At 39.6% G+C, this 19,974-nt stretch overlaps 1 protein-coding gene and 1 pseudogene across 6 annotated transcripts; both read right to left on the bottom strand.

Moving 5' to 3' along the window:
• Positions 1–633: 633 nt before the first annotated feature.
• LOC115667946 (alpha-L-arabinofuranosidase 1-like) lies at positions 634–8,592 on the bottom strand. 6 transcript variants are annotated; one of them, XM_056302340.1, is made up of 18 exons: positions 8,213–8,592; positions 7,610–7,821; positions 7,125–7,179; positions 6,454–6,665; positions 6,058–6,179; positions 5,657–5,810; positions 5,021–5,090; positions 3,794–3,939; positions 3,635–3,680; positions 3,505–3,557; positions 2,639–2,783; positions 2,420–2,538; positions 2,237–2,311; positions 2,051–2,154; positions 1,757–1,813; positions 1,458–1,656; positions 1,074–1,220; positions 634–830 (listed from the first exon to the last, which is right to left on the bottom strand). In XM_056302340.1, the coding sequence occupies exons 2-18, from the start codon at positions 7,784–7,786 to the stop codon at positions 681–683; spliced, it is 2,031 nt and encodes a 676-aa protein (XP_056158315.1). In that variant the 5' UTR covers positions 7,787–7,821; positions 8,213–8,592; the 3' UTR covers positions 634–680. The 6 variants fall into 6 exon arrangements, with proteins under 6 accessions (XP_056158315.1, XP_056158314.1, XP_056158316.1 ...); XM_056302339.1 differs by having other exon boundaries at positions 8,296–8,591; XM_056302341.1 differs by having other exon boundaries at positions 8,158–8,227.
• A 3,343-nt stretch (positions 8,593–11,935) lies between these two features.
• On the bottom strand, positions 11,936–16,202 carry LOC115669726 (alpha-L-arabinofuranosidase 1-like; annotated as a pseudogene).
• Positions 16,203–19,974: the final 3,772 nt, after the last annotated feature.

Consider the following 19,974-nt stretch of genomic DNA (forward strand, 5'->3'; position numbering starts at 1 on the left):
CCTGCGAACGACATGGAAGTACCCGTTTTCGGGCTGCCTCCATCGCTACATCGTTCTTGCGTAGATTCCATCTCCGCTAATTACGAAACCAAAACATTCTTTCCCGGACGAACAATGAGTTTTAGGGCACGAATGGTAATAATTCTATTCTAGAAATTAAATTTTTGCCGGAAATTAATTTATGAAATTTTTGCCAGAAATCAAATTCGTTCCTCGGCCGAGACCCATTTGACAAAACTTTGGAGCATCATCGTGATACTTCTCAAAAAATGGAAACCCTTGATCGACATAGGAACACTATCACTACTATGTTCCATAAAATATCACTTCAAAAGTGGATGATCGACTCGTTCTATACTATAGAAAATCACAAGAAAGTATTTTGATAACACGGATTCTACTTCTCAATCAAAACCCACTTGCAACACGAATTGCCCAAAGTCATGCGTCTCTTGAGCAGCGCAAATCAAGCGAAACAAGGATAATGCATGATAAGTTGACAAGGTGAGAATTACAACTTTAGCAGCATATGTAATATAATTTACTGTTCTATAGCCTCGAACAGCAGCTAAGCATGAAGTACATTTTTACAACCACAAGTCCTACATAACTTGGATTGAGAGCGACAACATCTGAGTTATGAGATTATTCCATATAATTACAATCATCAGTTATATAAATTAGATAGAAGATCTAGAAGAATGATCATCTCCCTTAATCCGGATGCTTGTCGATTCTTTTAACAAATCAAAGGAGGTGAAGGAATAGGGCAAGATAACGACATCCATCTCTTTGCCTGCGTTTTCGAGTAGACTTTGGATCGGCACCACCTGCATTGCATTGGCCAAAATTGTATATTGGAAGGTGAGATGAGAAAATACCCTCCATATCATTAAGCCTGTATTCGCTCGATTGTCTTTCTTATCCTAGCTCCCAACTTGAATTGCAGAAAATCAATTCGGATGAACTAACACATCCTTTTACACTTGCCAGCATGACAAATTACGTCCACATTAAAGTTCAAAGTTAAATAAGACATCATCAGGGAAATAGGAAAGACGAGATGTTCTGACCTTGTTCGGCTCAGAAAAGGAGTTCTCGTCCATCAAGTTAGCAGATGTCAATACCATCTTTGAGGATCCAGACTTTTGTATCGAATTTTGATCCAGGCCGCTAATGGAAATTGTTAGATTAACCAAACTGCTACCAAAGTTCACAATCTGCAAGAAATTACCAGGTTACCTAACCAAATAGTGCACGTTTATGTGGATAAGACACACCAAAGCAAATCTTGCAGCATTTATTTTATGAGGGCCACACTGCTCTTATTTCCTACCATAGTAGGGTCTCACGTCTGAAAAAAAAGGAAACCCATCGACCCCAAAAGTCGAATATTAACTGGGATTAGAGCACAAACATAACTACACAAAATCAACGCATTGCACCCTATCACAGACCTTGATCTTGATGTAGCTTTTTTTATCCTCTGAATTTGTCCATGTGATCGCTGAGGCGAGAAGTGAGCTGGAGGAACTCGCTTGAATTGTTGTATCAAGAAGAGTTGCTCCACTTGACTCGGTGAAAAACCGTTGCACCCAGTAACTTGGAGTTCCATAGAGACGTGATGAATCGAAAACGATTGCATCCGGATTCCACCTAGGGATGGAATCAATCCTTAGCCAGAACTTTAAAAATCCTGCTTAATGCTAAAAGTCTCCACCAGACCAATATTCAAAAAGGGCATTGATGGAAGTACCTCCTATCGTTTGAATTGACGAAGAGCGGTGCATAGCTTGCCATCTCAACGATATCACTGCAACCAATAAGACAAAATTGATCAATAACCTTTTCTTTTATTCATCTGCAAAGGATAAACTCAAAATAAAATCAGAGCGACATCCTTGAATTCAAATGATTTCCCCAATGTGAAAATAATTAGTCAATTACATATGTTACCTCTTTTCACATGGAAATAAAAGGCACGAGAGCAAGTGCGTGCACACGCACGCACAAACACACCCACGCACTCGTATGGAAACAGAGAGCACACCTGTTCTTTTCTAGCCCGATAAGGAAGCCAGCTTCAGCCAAGCCTGCTAATAGACTTCCTGTGCCCGCATCATTCCCAGTCACAGCATATTCGCTTACAAAAGCCTGAACACAGTAGATCACAAGATCAACTGTAATGCACGGTTCGATGTGTATATTAGTTATGACTAGACACATCAGACCACACCTTTGGACCAGCAGCTCGGGACGTCGTATCAAACTTCTGAGCCATAGAAAATAGATTCTTGGCAGATGTATACACCTAAGCAAGAAGCAAAGGTATTCATCAGTGAAATGATTTAAAATATAACACAAAGAAATCTGTAGCAACGGCCAATTGCAGCATTAAAGATGTCAATGTTCGACTTACGTGAAAATCGTAGAAATCAGCTGGGTGATCTAATGGTTGAGAAGAGCCATCGCAGTTGGAAATCATTTTAATGTCAGGATAGGCACTTTTTATAGCGCTATGAAACTTGAGGTAACTCCCTGGTCAGTTCGATACAAAAAGAAGATCTTACTGGATCAGTCCTACATTTGAAGTTCAGACATAACATCAGGGAAAAGGTGACGACAGTCACAAACCAACCTAGGTAATTCTTCAAGCCACATTCTTCATTCCCAATAGCAACATATCGTAGGTCAAAAGGCTCAGGGTGTCCCATTTGAGCTCGCAAGGAACCCCACGTAGAATTGGGATCCCCTCTAGCAAACTCTATGCCGTCAAGTGCTTCCTGGAGTTAAGTTAAAAGGTCATTGACCTTGACATAACCTTTATTACCAGAAAACAAACCAACCCTTCAAATTGACAGACGGCGAAAAATTTATCTCGTGAGTAAGTGCTGCAAACTGTCGACATCATGTGAAAAAGAATATTCATATAAATCAAAGGACTAACACTTACACAAAGAGCAGCTAATAAAATGTCCAGATAACTTAAATTGAAGAACCAGTGGCTCACACTTGACAAAAGAGCAGCTACAATATTTTCACATAACTTAATTGAGACGGCATTTACATGTCCACATGATCAAGATCCATGGAGTCTCATCCATAATAACCACCTAAAGTGTTGAACAAAAAGAAAAGGCAGCTAAAAGATGATGTGTCCGTAATGAATCAGGCTCCACTGAAAAGGAATGCTTTGTCCAGATTGGTCCATCATCTTCACTCAATATTTAATCCTCTTGCTTTCTAAAAGTAGAAGTCATTCACTTACAATGACAATTTGTGCAGAAGTAATTGCATACTGATGGAATGTATTCATGGAGCATTCCTCACTATATGAGGACATTAAATGCATTATATCTATCAGTGCACATTGATACTGTCCGGTTCTGCTTCAGAGATGATGAGACATACTAATAGACAAATCGTGTAAGGCTACCGCTGCTCATTGATTGATCAATGTTGACAGGCCATTAATTGGCAAGATTGGACGAGATTTGGACTCACCTTTATAAAAGGCCAGACAACAGAACTATCAACTTGATCGTTGAGGCTGATTCCTACAGAAAGAAAAAATAAGAAAGTTAAAAAAACGAAAAGGATAAACAAGTAACATAGCATCAAGATGCTAAAGCACCATTGTTAAACACCCATATTGGTCTCGTTTTCAGGTCCTCTGCGAGCTGCAAAGAAAGCAACCATCACATTATATAATTAAACCCAAATGTACATCTTTAAAGTCCTAGAAGTACTTTTACGAGAATAAATAATTGCAACCAAAAGTATAAATACTGACCAGAAGGAACTCGAAGTAACCGAGACCATCATCAGTCCAATACTTCCACACATCCCCAAAGTGGCCAGGTCTCTCTTCCCATGGTCCAACAGTTTCTTTCCACCGAAATGCATTTCTTAACCATTCACCTTCAACAAAACAGCCACCTAGAAGAAAAAAGAAGAAAAGATCATGAGCTAAGATGAGAAGTATGAGTAATTTATCAAAGCTTACTGTGGGCTGTTCTGGGGATACCTATTGCAATGCCTACTGATGATTAGAGACGTGAAAAACTTGCGTCTATGAAAAATTATTGGAATGATGAGAGAAGAAATTTCAAAAGATAGGCTTCAAAAGATAGAAATCATATATATATTTTCTGTCGAGAAACTCAATTGCAAACCACTATACAACCGTCCTTGAAAAAATGACAGCCATCAGATTAATAAAAGGAGAGAATAGTCTCCATGCGGCTCAGTTGATATAACTCGTACTGCTATATGAAGAACTAACAGCCACAGTATTGGAAAAATTGATTCATAGCCAATTTTTCCAAATAAAACTTAGTTGAAACAGTATAAGTCGAGGAGTATAATTTCATGAAACTCTTCGCTGTGCTGAACAGTGACATCTAAAACCTTTGTTTAGAAAATCGATGCTGTATGGAGAGTGCTTAAGTACAGGAATTTCAGAGCAGCAATTCTGCAAGTAAAATGGACTTGGAAGTCGAGTCTTAAAATCTGAATTTGGTCTCTGTCAAGATTAGCTAGTGGATACTCAGGTTTAGAAAGTGGTTAGATAAAATGAAACTAATTCTGTCCTCCAATGGACAAATTTAAAACAAAACCATAAGGCCAAATTGCATTGGAGTAAATGAAGAAACTGATATGTGAATTACATAAGCTTGCATGCATGCATGCTTAAGCACCTACAAACCAGCAGCCAACTAAGGAATAAGAACACATAAGAATGATTAAACGCTCAAAGGTTTTCTCGTACATTAATCCTATCTTGTTGAATATTCCATATCTATTGTCCTCCACATTGCAGGTTTTAGTCATTTTAGTAGACCAATGACATAAAGCAAATCCCGAAATTTAAAGATCAGCTTAGAGCAGATAAACGCATTTGATGCAACTAGGGAAAATTAGCATCTGAGATCACCGATATTCAAGTCTAGATGCACACAGTCCACCTCATAAAACATTAGTGTAGCATGACCTAAAAGGTAAAAGCAAAATTATATACCCGGGAATCTAAGGAATTGAGGTTTAATATCTTCAAGCATCTCAATAAGCTCAGTTCTGAAACCATGTCCCTGTTGCAAGGTAAGTTTTTGGAAGAACATCACGGGACATTTAGATAGGCAACAAATAATGCATAAATTTTGCAGAAAGCAAAGAACTGCAGTGTTAAAAGCACCTACAGTCAAGTTCTCGTACTTCAGCTAAAAGCACGTAGATTCACATCCCATGCTTCAGAAACTCCACATAAAACCCGCAAGAAGAAATGCTCGATACAAAAATTATTGACTAGATGTTGAAAGCAGTATGGGATATTGATATTAAATTCCTCTTTAGAAAAACCTTCTCTCTGTATTAGTCTACCTATGCCCAGATGAAAGGCAGCCATACTGACATAATCTCTCTCAATAGGGTTAAGGGGGCAATTCCTTTCCAAAATAAAAATAATTGGTGACGACGACTTTCCCTCAAAGAGATAGTGTATGGCAAAAGTGGATCACTTCAGAAAGAAAACCGCAAGGTTGTTCGAAAGAAACAATGATTCAAACAGAAGAACGGGCATAAATCTTTTTTAGCATGTGCTCCGGTCATAAGACACTGCCTAATGGGCTTTGGTGTGTCAAAGAAAAAAAGTTGATACCTTGTACGTTGCCAGAGGCATAGCTGAGACTTGATCAAACCATATCACTCCCTTATTTGTGGTCGTCAACTGAAGTCTAGAATTGGTATTTGATTGCTTGGCTTGCAAAAGAACCTCCATTTTTGTCCAGTTTGATATGTCAGGAGCAGAAGCTCTGCAATAAGACTTTCAAATATCATCATGCCGATCCAGTAGATCCTCTCTCCTGGCATCACTCTATTAAGACTCTTCGTACCTCCTAATGCATACTATTATTCAATTAAAAGAGAAGAAGGTGCCCCAGAAAGAGCATAAAGATGGAATAGAGAGAGTGCAGAGTGAAAATCAGGTCCACAAGGATACCACATTTTCAAATTAACACTATTTATCTGGGTCTCTGTGAACACTTAAATGGTACTTACATTATGTTCGCAGCAGCCAGAGTCGGCGTCCCGCTTGAGCCCGTCAAAGATACAGATACATTAATTGACCCGGATGAACGAACATAAAGGACCACTTTGTACGTCTTCCCTTCTTCTATATTCTGAAGAGAGACAAATCATAGGATTTGAAGTACATAAAAATATTCAAAAGCAGATAGCAAGAAGACAAAATTATCCAAGCATTCGAAAGTAGATCCATGAAGTTGAAGAAACTGTTGAGGAACTGTATGGATCCGAAATGTTTTGGAAAATAAAAAACTGGAATCCAACAGATAGAGATGAGAACAGGAAGCCATGTTTACTATTATTCATGGAAGATCAGAGTAGAAGTAAAACAATAATTGTTTAGGAAATCAAACAGTCATTAGTTCTCACCATGCCCCAGAATCCTGGGTTATACACACCAACACCACCAGCTGGACACATATTATCACCTTGGCTGTCACAGAGCACATCCATCCGAAGTGCAACTTTATTGCGTTCAAAGCATGATGACCGGTCGGTTGAAACAACCAAAAATGACTCGTCCCCAATTATCGACCATGGGTCGATGTTTGAGGGTGTATTAGGGCCCCCAGCTTCAAATCCTGGAGTTAGAATGAAACAGGAATTTCGTTCAGCTGACGGCACCTTCAGAGTGCAGCAGTTAACATAAACAACTGCCCATCCTCTAAAATATGAAGTTCATGAGAAGATGAGAGATACACTGGACACAAAAAATGGACAGCTTCTTCTATGTCCATTAACCACCGGAAGATAAAGAATGAATCGAAGCAAAACATTCTTTCGAGGATTAAAGTGTATTAATAGGAAAGCATCCGAATAGTGTCGAAATCATGCAGATGAGCCTACATGCATGAGCAAATAATTCCGCTTTTGTACTAGACGTCTGAGAAAGGATTTGGCAATCCATTCCGACCAAACCAATAGGAGCAGGGGCACATCCAATTCCATCTACAACTTAGCTATGTAAAGTAAGCACTGTTGTTGAGTCTACCATTTGCAAAACAGATAAGCACACTGAGAAAAAGGGATCCTGAGATCACCTCTGTTGCTTACAAGCTCCGCCCACAATCCTCCAGCCCCAGCATGGTTGATCTCCTGCAATGATGACACTTCATATGAGGCATATCCACCATCAACGAAACAAAAGGAACAGCAAAAGCTAGAAATCATGTCTAGTCGTTGCAATGCATCAACCAGTAGAATGGTAGCTCTAGAGTAACTAAGGAAATAATGATACTTTGCTGTTCATCTCTCTAGGCAGGTCAGTAAATGCTGCCTCAAGGTGGATGGTTGTGCATGCAGCAAGCAATTAGAAACCAATAGGCTCGTACAAGTGTTGCTACACACAAAAGCATGGCATGCCATCTCAACATGGCATCAAAAGGTCAAACGGATGATCATGAACCTAAGTCTATCATTTCCCTGAAAGTTCTCAGTAGACCAGTTCACACACGGATCCACATAATTGCAAAAAAGGACATTGACGGAAATAGAATAATGAACTCTTCTAGGGTCCTGAACAGACCTCAAAGAATATACCGAACAGCGTTTCAGGTATCGCCCGACCCGTGGAAGCATTAACGAGCAGCAGTGCAGTCTGATTCGCCTCAACATCAAGAGCAAAACATTGCCATACAGAAGAAAGGCCGATGAAGAGGAATAGCAGAAGGCCACTGCTAGGAGCTTCTTTGCAAACCCGCATTGTCACTCCTCTACCACATTCGATTTCAGCACGCCCTAATGAAGGGAAGTTCAGTAGAAAACTCAGTCATGCTACGATCGATAAGATTGATATCACAGAAAAGAGAACAAAGTCACGATCGTCATTTGTTGAGGTAATCTAATCCTGCCCAGATATAGAAAACCAATCACTCAGAACCTTTTGTAACAACCTTCTGACAACATTTTATCACTACATGGACTCATTGAGACAACCGATGCTGATACAGACGATGAGGCAACAACAGCAAAATCCAGGCTTTTCATCACCCACATACGCAATTCCAAATTTTGGAGCAAATAAGAAGCAAACAATACAGAGCCACAAATAGGATTCACATCAAAGAAACTAACGGAGCAATCGTTAAAAGCAACCGTTCAACACTCTGAATTTAAGCAAAAAACGAACCAAGGTTAGAACTGGATGACAGAGAAAAAAGAGCAGACAATTCTGCCCCTCTCGATACTCATCTGGCAAAAACGATCATGTACCTGAAATGCCCCGATTGACAAATAGCCATAGACAGACCGAGTCAACGAAGAAGTGGGTATAAGCAGGACCGGTAGTTAAACAAAAAGAACTGGAAAAGTTTGCGTTTTTGGCGAAACAGATAGAATTTTTAAGTGACGATTACGAGCTACGCTGCGAGTTGACTCATGCGATACGGAGGAGGGGCAGAGTGCCGATTTTATTGCGGCAAAAACTTGTGCTTTTTGTCTTTGGCCTTTGCTTTCACGTAAGATCTCATCCCATTTTCTGGCTTTGGATTAGAAGCAACACCCTTCGCTGGGCTCCGTTTGAAGATTTCCCCCCTGTGGGGCCGGCGATGGCGAGCCGGCGAATCGCTCCCAGCATCGAAAAGTACGAGGTGGGTTCTCGAACTTCGTGTCCCCGAAGTCTCTGGCTTTGGTGCGCGTCCTGCGAACGACATGGAAGTACCCGTTTTCGGGCTGCCTCCATCGCTACATCGTTCTTGCGTAGATTCCATCTCCGCTAATTACGAAACCAAAACATACTTTCCCGGACGAACAATGGGTTTTAGTTTTTTTATTGGAAAAACGAGATTGGCAAACATTTTCATCAAAAGTTCGTCGGGTACAACAGATAAAAAACTATAAAGTTGCAGCAGCTCCTAGCTAAGACGATCTATAAAGAACTATGGAGAAACATCTCAAAATCGTAGCAACCCAGGGTTAACTAAACATACAACCGTTTAAGGAAGTTGTCTCTGTTCATAGATTTTTGGTTGTGGTTGAGAAGATGAATTTGATGGACAAGGCATTCTCTTTTGTTAGGATTTGGCGTCATCATGTTTTTGACAAAAATCTCATCGTTATAACACCCCGCAGTTACAGCAATTTACAACGGTTTTTCAAAGGCTTCCTTCGCCATTTTTCCCCTTCAATGAGCGTTCCGATCAAGAGTCGAGTAGACGAAATTTATGCATAAATTGCCTTCTTTTATTGACATGCGGCACGCATGGTGCTTTCATGCAGATCGCGTGGAAAGAGTAGCTTGTATATTCATTTTAATTTGATGCATATAGATGAAGGCAAAAAAAAAAGAAAATCCCGAGTTAAAATCTCCATTATTTACCGATGAGCTCTTTCTCTTATATAGCTCTTTGGTTCAGGTTTGGTTTAGGTTGAACCTTCACGAAAGAAACAAGAGAATCGAAGTTCCTTCTCCAGTCGAAACTTCACAAAAACAGCAGGCGAGTTGAATTGTGGCAGATTCTTATCATTTTCGTTTATGCATTTACGCTTATATACAGTTCCTATCAAACAATAGAATGGAAATATCATACTGCCATACACTAAACAACGGATCAGATATAGCAAAATTCATGAACTTATTTCCTATCCTATAATTGTGTCATTTTGTGCATTTCTAGCTCTTTATTAGCGAATTGTGAGAGATTATTACCATTTTCGTTCATGCATTTAACTGATATACGATTCTTGCCAAATAATAGATATGATAGAATATGAAAATATTCTTCGGATATTGCGATTCACCAAACTATGGATATGATATAGCAAAGTCCTTGGATTTATTTCCTATCCTATCATTGCCTCAGTTTGTGCATTTCCGCTTTCTTTTATTAGTAATGATGAAAGACTCTTACCATGTTTGTTTATGCATTTACACTTATATACAGTTCTTACCAAGCAATAGACATAATATGATATGAAAATATTCGATTCTATTACTATGTTTAATGAAACAGTGGATACAACATATCAAAATCCCTGGATTTATTTCCTATGTTGTAATTGCCTCCATTTATGCATTTTTGGTTTCTTTATGGATGAATTCTTATAATTTTAATTTATGCATTTACACTAATATGCAGTTCCTACCAAATAATGGACATGATGAGATATGAAAATATCTAGTAATTATTGCAATTCACCAGTAAATATGATATAGGAAAATTTCTGAATCTATATCTTATCCTATCCTGGATTCCCTTATTAGTAATCCAGGCGACCAAATGCAATTTTAAAGTTCTAATTACTTAGGATAAAATACTAAATAGTTATGGCTTAAAACATGGAAGATACAAAAGAGGGAAAAACAACATAAACCTGAGATTGTAATATTTAAATCCGTCCCGTCGATGAAGCTCATACTAAGTATCAATTTCAAAAGAAAATAAACAAACGAAGTTGCTAAAAAGCATAGAAGACTCTAGTGACAAATGTGATCGATATAATAATATGTGTAGTCAAATTGGGTCTTGTCTCTTCTAGATGGTTTAATACTCGCAACATTATGCTTAGAGGTTTTGCACAATTAAACACAATCCAAACATCGCAAGGAATTAACATTTTCCTTCTTATTTAAATCTCTCCGGAGACTATCGATCTCATGTGAGATCCATGTGAATCATATATAATCTAACTGCTCCTGTGAAGTGAGCCAAAAAACCACCTTGAAAAGATATAAATTATCAAAAGAAATGACGGTTCGTTTGTAAAGAGAGAGAGATCGAATGCTTTCCTCCTTTGCTATGTTTTCTTCATCCACACAAGATTGCCCATGCAATCAAGTGATGACGGATAAACATCAAGGAGGCACTACATTGTCCATCCTACAAGAGTCATGGTGACGATGAGTGCAAAATCGAAAAGGCAGGCAAATCCCGAATAGGGAAAAAGAGTGGAGTGTTATCCTATGATGCCTTGCGTTCACTTCAAGACTACGAAGACAAACAAGTTACGGCTGGGAATTGCTGTCGCCCCAAATCTAGTGACAAGTGACCCAATTAATCGCCTGCCTTGAGCATTAGGATAATGGTTTGCTTTGCACAGACTGTTTGTCCACGAAAGCAAAGGGATAAGCTCAGATCGTAGGCAAACGAAAGAATAGCGGGTCCGCAGCTGTCAAAAAGATGCTGACAAAACAGTGGCCGTAATGCATCACGAGTCAAGAACCAGTCCCCGAGGAGGAAGGACCGGTGGCGGGTCCTGATCAGGCGAGCTAATAATAGAAGTGGATTGATAAGCTATGTGGCTCAAGAAATCACCTCCACTACGAGAAAAAGGTCATGTTACCGGCCAAACTTCTAAGTATCTTATCTGCTGTTTGTTAACAAAATGTTTTATGATTTATCAATTTTATTTTGTATTAACCTTATCGGGGTCTGTCGATTGATCAAAGAAAATAATACCCATCCGAATTAGATGCAAGGCACAAATTCCATGCTCCGTGTTGCCAAGTTCACAAATAGATTCGTGTGTGGATTAGCTATCTGACCTTTTGACTTCTATCTTATCTGACATGGTCAGCGTAAAGTTTTATATATTTGGAATCAACTTAATATAGATTATTGAAAAGAAATATACGTGCCCGATGGAACTTAGGAATTAATGGATGATGAAGATCCTTTGTTGCATAGATGATGTGGACGGATTAGCATTTCGTATCAATGGCTGATGTGAATTCATAATTTGATTGTTTTGTATCGATTGATATGAGGGAGTGGGGGGCTAACAGACATGAAAACACAGACTGTCCATTCATGTTGATTTAGGAATTAATACCCACTTGCAATACGAATTGGCCAAATCCCGCATCTCTCGCGCAGCTTCAATCAAACGAAACAAGGATAATGCATATGACAAGTTAACAAGATGAGAGAGAATGACTCGTTTAGCAGCATATGTAAGATAACTTGCTGTTCAACAGTATCGAGCAGCAGCCGAGAAAGAAGTACATATTGCAACCACAAAGATCTACATAGCTTGGATTGAGGGCGATAACATTGAGTTATGAGATTATTCCATATAATTTACACTTATCAGTTACATAAATTAGACAGAAGATCTAGAAGAATATCATCTCCCTTGATTCATGTGAGATTTTGTGGGACCATAGCTTTTAGAAGAGCTGGTAGTGGTCCAACGAAATCTCACAATTCAGATGCTGGTCGATTCTTTTAACAAATCAAAGGAAGTAAACGAGTAGGGCAAGATAACGACATCCATCTCTTTGCCTGCGTTTTCGAGTATACTTTGGATCGGCACCACCTGCATTGCATTGGCCAAAATCATATATTGGAAGGTGAGATGAGAACATACCCTTCACATCACTAAGCCTGTACTCACTATACTGCATTTCTCATCCTATCTTCAACTAGACTTGCAGAAAATCTATACAGATGAACTAACACATCCTTCTGCACTCGCCAGCATGATAGATTATGTCCACATTCAAGTTTGAAGTTAAATGAGACGTCGGCGGGGCGAAATGGGAAAAGATGAGATGTTCTGACCTTGTTCGGCTCAGAAAAGGAGTTCTCATCCATCACGTTAGCAGATGTTAAAACCATCTTTGAGGATGCAGACTTTTGTATCGAATTTTGATCCAGGCCGCTAATGGAAATTGTTAGATTAACCGAACTGCTACCGAAGTTCACAATCTGCAAAAAATTACCAGGTTACCCAACGAGGCAACGCTCATTTATGTGGATAAGACGCACGAAAGTAAATGTTGCAGCATTTATTTCATGAGGGCCACACTGCTCTTATTTCCTACTATAGTTGCGTCTCACATCTGAAAAAAAGGAATCCCATCGACCCCAAAAGTCGAACGTTAACCGGGATTAGAGCACAAACACAACTACACAAAATCAATGTACAGCACCCTATCACAGACCTTGATCTTTATGTAGCTTTTTTTATCCTCTGAATTCGTCCATGTGATTGCCGACGCGAGAAGTGAGCTGGAGGAATTCGCTCGAATTGTAGTATCAAGAAGAGTTGCTCCACTCGACTCGGCGAAAAACCATTGCACCCAGTAACTTGGAGTTCCATAGATTTGTGATGAATCGGAAACGATTGCATCTGGCTTCCACCTAGGGATGGAAGAGTTGTCAAACCTTAGCCAGGACTAACTTAAAAAATCCTGCTTAATGCTAAAAGTCTCCACCAGACCAATATTCAAAAAGGCCATTAAGGGAAGTACCTCCTATAGTTTGAATTGGCGAAGAGCGGTGCATAGCATACCAACTCAACGACATCACTGCAAACAGACAAGATGATAATGATCAATAACCTTTTCTTTAATTCATCTGCAAAGGATGAACTCAAAAGAAAATCAGAGCGACATCCTTGAATTCAAATGATTTCCCCAATGTGAAAATAATTAGTCAGCTACATCTGTTACCTCTTTTCACATGGAAATTAAAGGCATGTGAGCAAGTGTGTGCACACGCACGCACGCGCACACAAACACACGCACGCACACACACACACACACACACACACACACACACACTTAAATGGAAACAGAGAGCACACCTGTTCTTTTCTAGCCCAATAAGGAAGCCAGCTTCAGCCAAGCCTGCTAACAGACTTCCTGTGCCCCCATCTTTCCCAGTCACAGCATATTCGCTTACAAAAGCCTGAACACAGTAGATCACAAGATCAACAGTAAGGCATGGTTGGATGTGTATATTAGTTACGAGTAGACACATCAGACCACACCTTTGGACCAGCGCGGGACGTATTATCAAACTTATGAGCCATAGAAAATAGACTGTCGGCAGATCGATAGATCTAAGCAAGAAGGAAAGGTATTTATCAGTGAAATGATTTAGGATATAACACAAAGAAATCTGCAGCAACAGCCGATTGCAGCATTAAAGAAGTCAATGTTCGACTTACGTGACAATCGTAGAAATCAGCTGGGTGATCTAATGGTTGAGAAGAGCCATCGCAGTTGGAAATCATTTTAATGTCTGGATAGGCACTTTTTATAGAGCTATGAAACTTGAGGTAATTCCCTGGTCAGTTTGATACAAAAAGGAGATCTTGCCGGATCAGTCCTCCATTCGAAGTTCAGACATAATATCAGGAAAAAAGAGACGACAGTCACAAACCAACCTAGGTAATTCTTATTGTGACAGTCTTCATTCCCGATAGCAGCATATCGTAGGTCAAAAGGCTCAGGTGTCCCATTTGAGCTCGCAAGGATCCCCATGTAGAATTGGGATTCCCTCTAGCAAACTCTATGCCGTCAAGTGCTTCCTGGAGTTAAGTTAAAGGTCATTGACCTTGACATAACCTTTATTACTAGAAAGCAAACAGACCCTTCAAATGGACAGACGGTGAACATTTTATCTCGTGAGTAAGGGCTGCAAACTGTCGACATCACGTGAAAAAGAATATTCATCTAAACCAAAGGACTAACACTTGCAAAAAGAGCAGCTAGTAAATGTCCAGGCAACTTAAATTGAGAAACCAGTGGCTCACACATTACAAAAAGAGCAGCTACAATATTTCCACATGACTTAGTTGAGACGACATTTACATGACCAAATGATCGAGATCCATGGAGTCTCATCCATAATAACCACCTCAAGTGTTGAACAAAAAGAAAAGGCAGCTAAAAGATGATGTGTCCAAAATAAATCTGGCGCCACTGAAAAGGAATGCTTTGCCCAGATGTGTCCATTATCTTCACTCAATATTTAATCCTCTTGCTTTCTAATAGTAGAAGTCATTCACTGACAATGACAATTTGTGTAAAAGTAATTGCATACTGATGGAATGTATGCATGGAGGCATTTCTTACTATTTGAGGAAATTAAATGCATTATATCTATCAGTGCACGTTGATACTGTCGGTTCTGCTTTAGAGATGACGAGACATACTAACAGACAATTGGGTAAGGCTACCGTTGCTTGTTAACCGATCAATGTCAACAGGCCATTAATTGACGAGATTGGACGGTATTTGGGCTCACCTGTATATAAGGCGAGAGAGCAGAAGTATCAACTTGATCCTTGAGGCTGATTCCTGCAGAAAGAAAAAATAACAAAGTAAAAGAAAAAAAAGGACCAGCAGAATATGGTAATCAAGAATTAAAAAAGTAACATAGCATCAAGATGCTAAAGTACCAATGTTAAACACCCATATTGGTCGACTTTTCAGGTCTTCTGCGAGCTGCAAAGAAAGTAACCATCACATTATACAATTAAACCCAAATGTACATCTTCAACGTCCTAGAAGTACTTTTACAAGAATAAATAATTGCAATCAAAATTATAAATACTGACCTGAAGGAACTCAAAGTAACCAAGACCATCATCAGTCCAATACCACCACACATCATTAAAGTGGCCAGGTCTCTCTTCCCATGGTCCAACAGTTTCTTTCAAGCGAAATGCGTTTCTTAACGATGCACCTTCAACATAACAGCCACCTAGAGGAAAAATGAAGAAAAGATGCTTCATGACCATAAGATGAGAAGTACGAGTAACTTATTAAGCTGACTGTGAGCTGTTCTGGGGATACCTATTGCAATGCCTATTGATGGTTAGAGACATGCAAAACTTGGGTCTGGGAAAAACTATTGGATTGATGAGAGAAGAAGATACTTGCATTTGATGCAACTCAGGAAAATTAGCATCTGAGATCGCCAATATTCAGTCTAGATGCACACGGGCCACCTCATATTACGTTATTGTAGCATGAGCTAAAATGTAAAAGAAAAATTATATACCCGGGAATCTAAGGAATTGAGGTTTAAGATCTTCAAGCAATTTAACAAGCTCAGTTCTGAAACCATGTCCCTGTTGCAAGGTAAGTTTTTGGAGGAACATCAAGGGATGTTTAGATAAGCAACTATAACGCATAACATTTTTCCAGAGAGCAAAGAATTGTAGTATTAAAAGTACCTATAGTGAAGTTCTCGTGCTTCGGCTAAAAGCATGTAGATTCACATCCCATGCTTCAGCAACTCCACATAAAACCCAAGAGAAGAAATGCTCAATTTGAAAATTATTGACTAGATGTTGAAGCAGTATGGAATATTGATATTAAATTCCTCTTTAGAAAAGTCTTCTCTCTGTATTAGTCTACCTATGCTGGCATCGAAGACAGCCATACTGACATAATCCCTCTCAATAGGGTTAAGGGACGAACCCTTGCCAAAAGAAAATAATTGGTGATAAATAACTTACCCTCAAAGAGAGAATGTATGGCAAAAGCGGATCACTTTAGAAAAGAAAACCGCAAGGTTGTTCAAAAGAAACAATGATTCAAACAGAAGAACGGGCATAAATCTTTTTGAGCATGTGTCAGTGGGCATTGGTGTGTCAAAGCAAAAAAGTTGATACCTTGTACGTTCCAGAGGCATAGCTGAGACTTGATCAAACCATATCACTCCCTTATTTGTGGTCGTCAACTGAAGTGTAGGATTGGCATTTGATTCCTTGGCTTGCAAAAGAATCTCCATCTTTGTCCAGTTTGATACGTCAGAAGCAGAAGCTCTGCAATAACACTTTCAAACATCATCATGCTGATCCAGTCGATCCTCTCTCTCCTGGCGTCACTCTTTCAAGACTCTTCATACCACATGATGCATACTATTTTCACTCAAAAGAAAAGAAGCTGCCCCAGAAAGGGCAATAAGATGGGCTGGAGAGAGTGCAGAATAAATTCAATGGTCCACAAGGATACCACATTTTCAAAATTAACACTATTTATCTGGGCCTCTACAGGCACTTAAATGGTACTTACATTATGTTCGCAGCAGCCAGAGTCGGCATCCCACTTGAGCCTGTCAAAGATACTGATACATTAATTGATCCTGACGAGCGAACATAAAGGACCACTTTGTACGTTTTTCCTCCTATATTCTGAAGAGAGACAAATCATAGGATTTGAAGTACAAAAAGATATCAAAAAGAAAATGGAAAGAAGACAGAACCATCCAAGCATTCATAAGTAGATCCATGAAGTTGAAGAAAATGTTGAGGAGATCTGAAATGTCTTGGAAAATGAAAAACTGGAATCCAACTGATAGAAATGAGAACCTGAAGCCATGTTTACTATTATTCATGGAGTTCAGAGCAGAAGTAAAACAATGTTTGTTTAGGAAATAGACATCAAACAGTCATCAGCACTCACCATGCCCCAGAATCCTGGGTTATACACACCGACGCCACCAGCTGTACACTTATTATCACCTTGGCTGTCGCAAAGCACATCCATCTTAAGTGCAACTTTATTGCTTTCAAAGCATGATGACTGGTCGGTTGAAACAACCAAAGATGACTCGTCCCCAATTATCGACCAAGGGTCGATGTTTGAGGGTGTATTAGGGCCCCCAGCTTCAAATCCTGGAGTTTAGAATGAGTCAGGAATTTCGTTCAGGTGATGGCTGCAGGAGTTAAACATAAACAACTGCCCATCCTTTAATATATGAAGTTCATGAGAAGGTGAGAGATGAACTGGATTGGTAGACTAGGCATTCTCTTTAATTAAGATCTGGCATGCATGAGGGTAGATGCAGTTATATGCAAAGGCTATGCAACTTGCGCTGCCATGCTCGACAAACATCTCACCGTTGTAACACCCCATAGATGAAATCAATGCGTAAATGGGCTTATTTCATCGACATGTGGCGCGCAAGGTGGTTTCATGCAAATCACTTGCCGATGAAGGAGTAGTTTGTATATTCATTTTAATTTAATGCATATAGATATAAGGCAAAAAGAAAAATTAAAATCTCCATTATTTACCGATGAAACTCCTTCTCCTATGTAACTCTTTGGTTCAGGTCGAACCACCGAAGCAACAAGATAATCGAAACTCCTCCGATCAAAGCTACACAAAAGCGGCGAGAGAGTCGAAGCGTGATAGATTCTTATAATTCTCGTTTATGCATTTATACTTATATATAGTTTCTACCAAACAATTAAATGGAAATATAGCCATAATACACTAAACAACAGCTAAGACATAGCAAAGCTCCCTCTGGTGTTATTCCTATCCTAGAATAGCCTCCTTTTGTGCATTTTCGCTTTCCTTTACCGGTGAATGATAAGAGACTCTTATCATTTTCGTTTATGCAGTTACACTTATATCCAGTTTTTACCAAACAAAGACATGATAGGGTATGTAAATATCTGGCATATTATTACATTTTACCATACAGTAAATAAGATATAGCAAAATCCCTGAATTTATTTCCTATCCTATAATTGCCACAGTTTGTGCATTTCTAGTTTCTTTATTGATGAATGTGAGAGATTCTTACCATAATCGTTCATGCATATACATGTACAGTTCCTACCAAATAATGGACATAATAGAATATGGAAATATCTAGTTGTAACACTACCATATACCAAATAGTGGATAAGATGTAGCAAAGTCCCTAGTTTTTTTTCCTATCCTATAAAGCCTCCATTTGTGCATTTCGGTTATCTTTTATTAGTGAATGATGAAAGACTCTTACCATTTTCGTTAATGCATTTACACTTATATACAATTCTTACCAAACAATAAATATGATAAGATATGAAAATATCCGGTTCTATTACTACATTTCACCAAACAGCTAATAAGATATAGCAAAATCCCTAAATTTATTTTCTATCTTGTAATGGCCTCCGTTTATGCATTTCTAGTTGCTTTATCAATGAATTTGAGCGATTCTTACCATTTTTGTTTATGCATTTACATTAATATACTGACCACGCAAGTGACCTGAGCTATCCGGCCATGGATACGCTGCTCAACCATAAGGTTGGTCGTGGGATGGTCACGTACCACCGTGGATCGATGGACGTTCATGGATTGATCCTGCATGGTCCCGTTCCTGTCGTGGGTGATTCCGCACGGTCATGTACCGACCGCGGACAACCATGGATCGATCCATGCGACCATGTGTCGGTCACGGAATGATCGATCTCACACAACTACATGATAACTGAGAGTCGGTCACGGACCAATTATACTCAGCTATGGACTGGTCATGAACTGGCCATGGGCCACTTGGGATGGATCACGGACTGGCCCTAGATCAATCACGAATTGGCTCGTCGACCTTGCCATTAGATCATGTGCCAAGGCATGAGTCTGGTCTTGTGCCAAGCCATGTGCTAGGACTTGGACTCTGCCGCAAGGCCACGAGCCAGGGTAGGCACCGGCCTTACGCTCGGCCAGTGTCGGCGACGGATGGGCCACCGATATAGCCACGCCAGGCAAGTTCGGCCACGACAAGCCTCACCTGATGGTGATTCGGCTATGAATCTCAATTCGATTAGCACAATCAATCGTGAATGAACATGAGAAACTCTTACCAGACTAAATTAGTGCTTTCAATGGCCTAATTCCCATGTTTGCTATATTCTTTGAAAAAAGACATAATATAAGACTCTAGAATATTTTGTCATTAAATGCAAGGAATGAATCATCCTCTTAAGTGGCCTTATGAAGATTTGGTAATGATGGCAAAAGATTTGCCTTAGAGAAAAAGCAAGTGACTCAATGGCTTAGGTGTACCCATTGGAAAGGCATACATTGGCCTCCAATCATTCCCCTAAAAGTTTAGGGCGCCACACCATTCCAATAGGCGTGCCACCTCTCCCTAATAGGCATGCCACTCATCCAATAGCATTGATTCCACTCCTTTGGCTCACTCTCTCACCCTTTACCCCTTTGCACGCCTCATCTCCTCTCTTTTGGCCACGCACGCCCATCTCCTCACCAAACGGCCATTCCTTGGCAAAACCATATCTAGTTCATCAAAAGTAAGTAGAATTTCCTAATTCTTGGCTAAGGCGATAGGCTACGTCGTCGAGTTTAGTTGTGTACTCACTCGTGAAAGCCATGAACTTGTTATAATGTTCTTTTCCAATGGTTTGCTC

This window comes from Syzygium oleosum, unplaced genomic scaffold, assembly GCF_021117445.2.
Source record: "Syzygium oleosum isolate NSW1041296 unplaced genomic scaffold, Sole_v2.1 Sole_v2.23, whole genome shotgun sequence".
In the NCBI taxonomy this organism is placed as follows: domain Eukaryota; kingdom Viridiplantae; phylum Streptophyta; class Magnoliopsida; order Myrtales; family Myrtaceae; genus Syzygium; species Syzygium oleosum.

Excerpts from the sequence above, each read along its gene's own strand:
- LOC115667946 (XM_056302338.1), bottom strand. The coding sequence starts at position 8,079 with ATGTGGGTGATGAAAAGCCTGGATTTTGCTGTTGTTGCCTCATCGTCT. Across the intron at positions 7,822-7,976 it reads TGATAAAATGTTGTCAGAAG|GGCGTGCTGAAATCGAATGT; the intron begins GTTGTTACAAAA and ends TCCCTTCATTAG. Across the intron at positions 2,155-2,236 it reads CCCGAGCTGCTGGTCCAAAG|GCTTTTGTAAGCGAATATGC; the intron begins GTGTGGTCTGAT and ends TACTGTGTTCAG.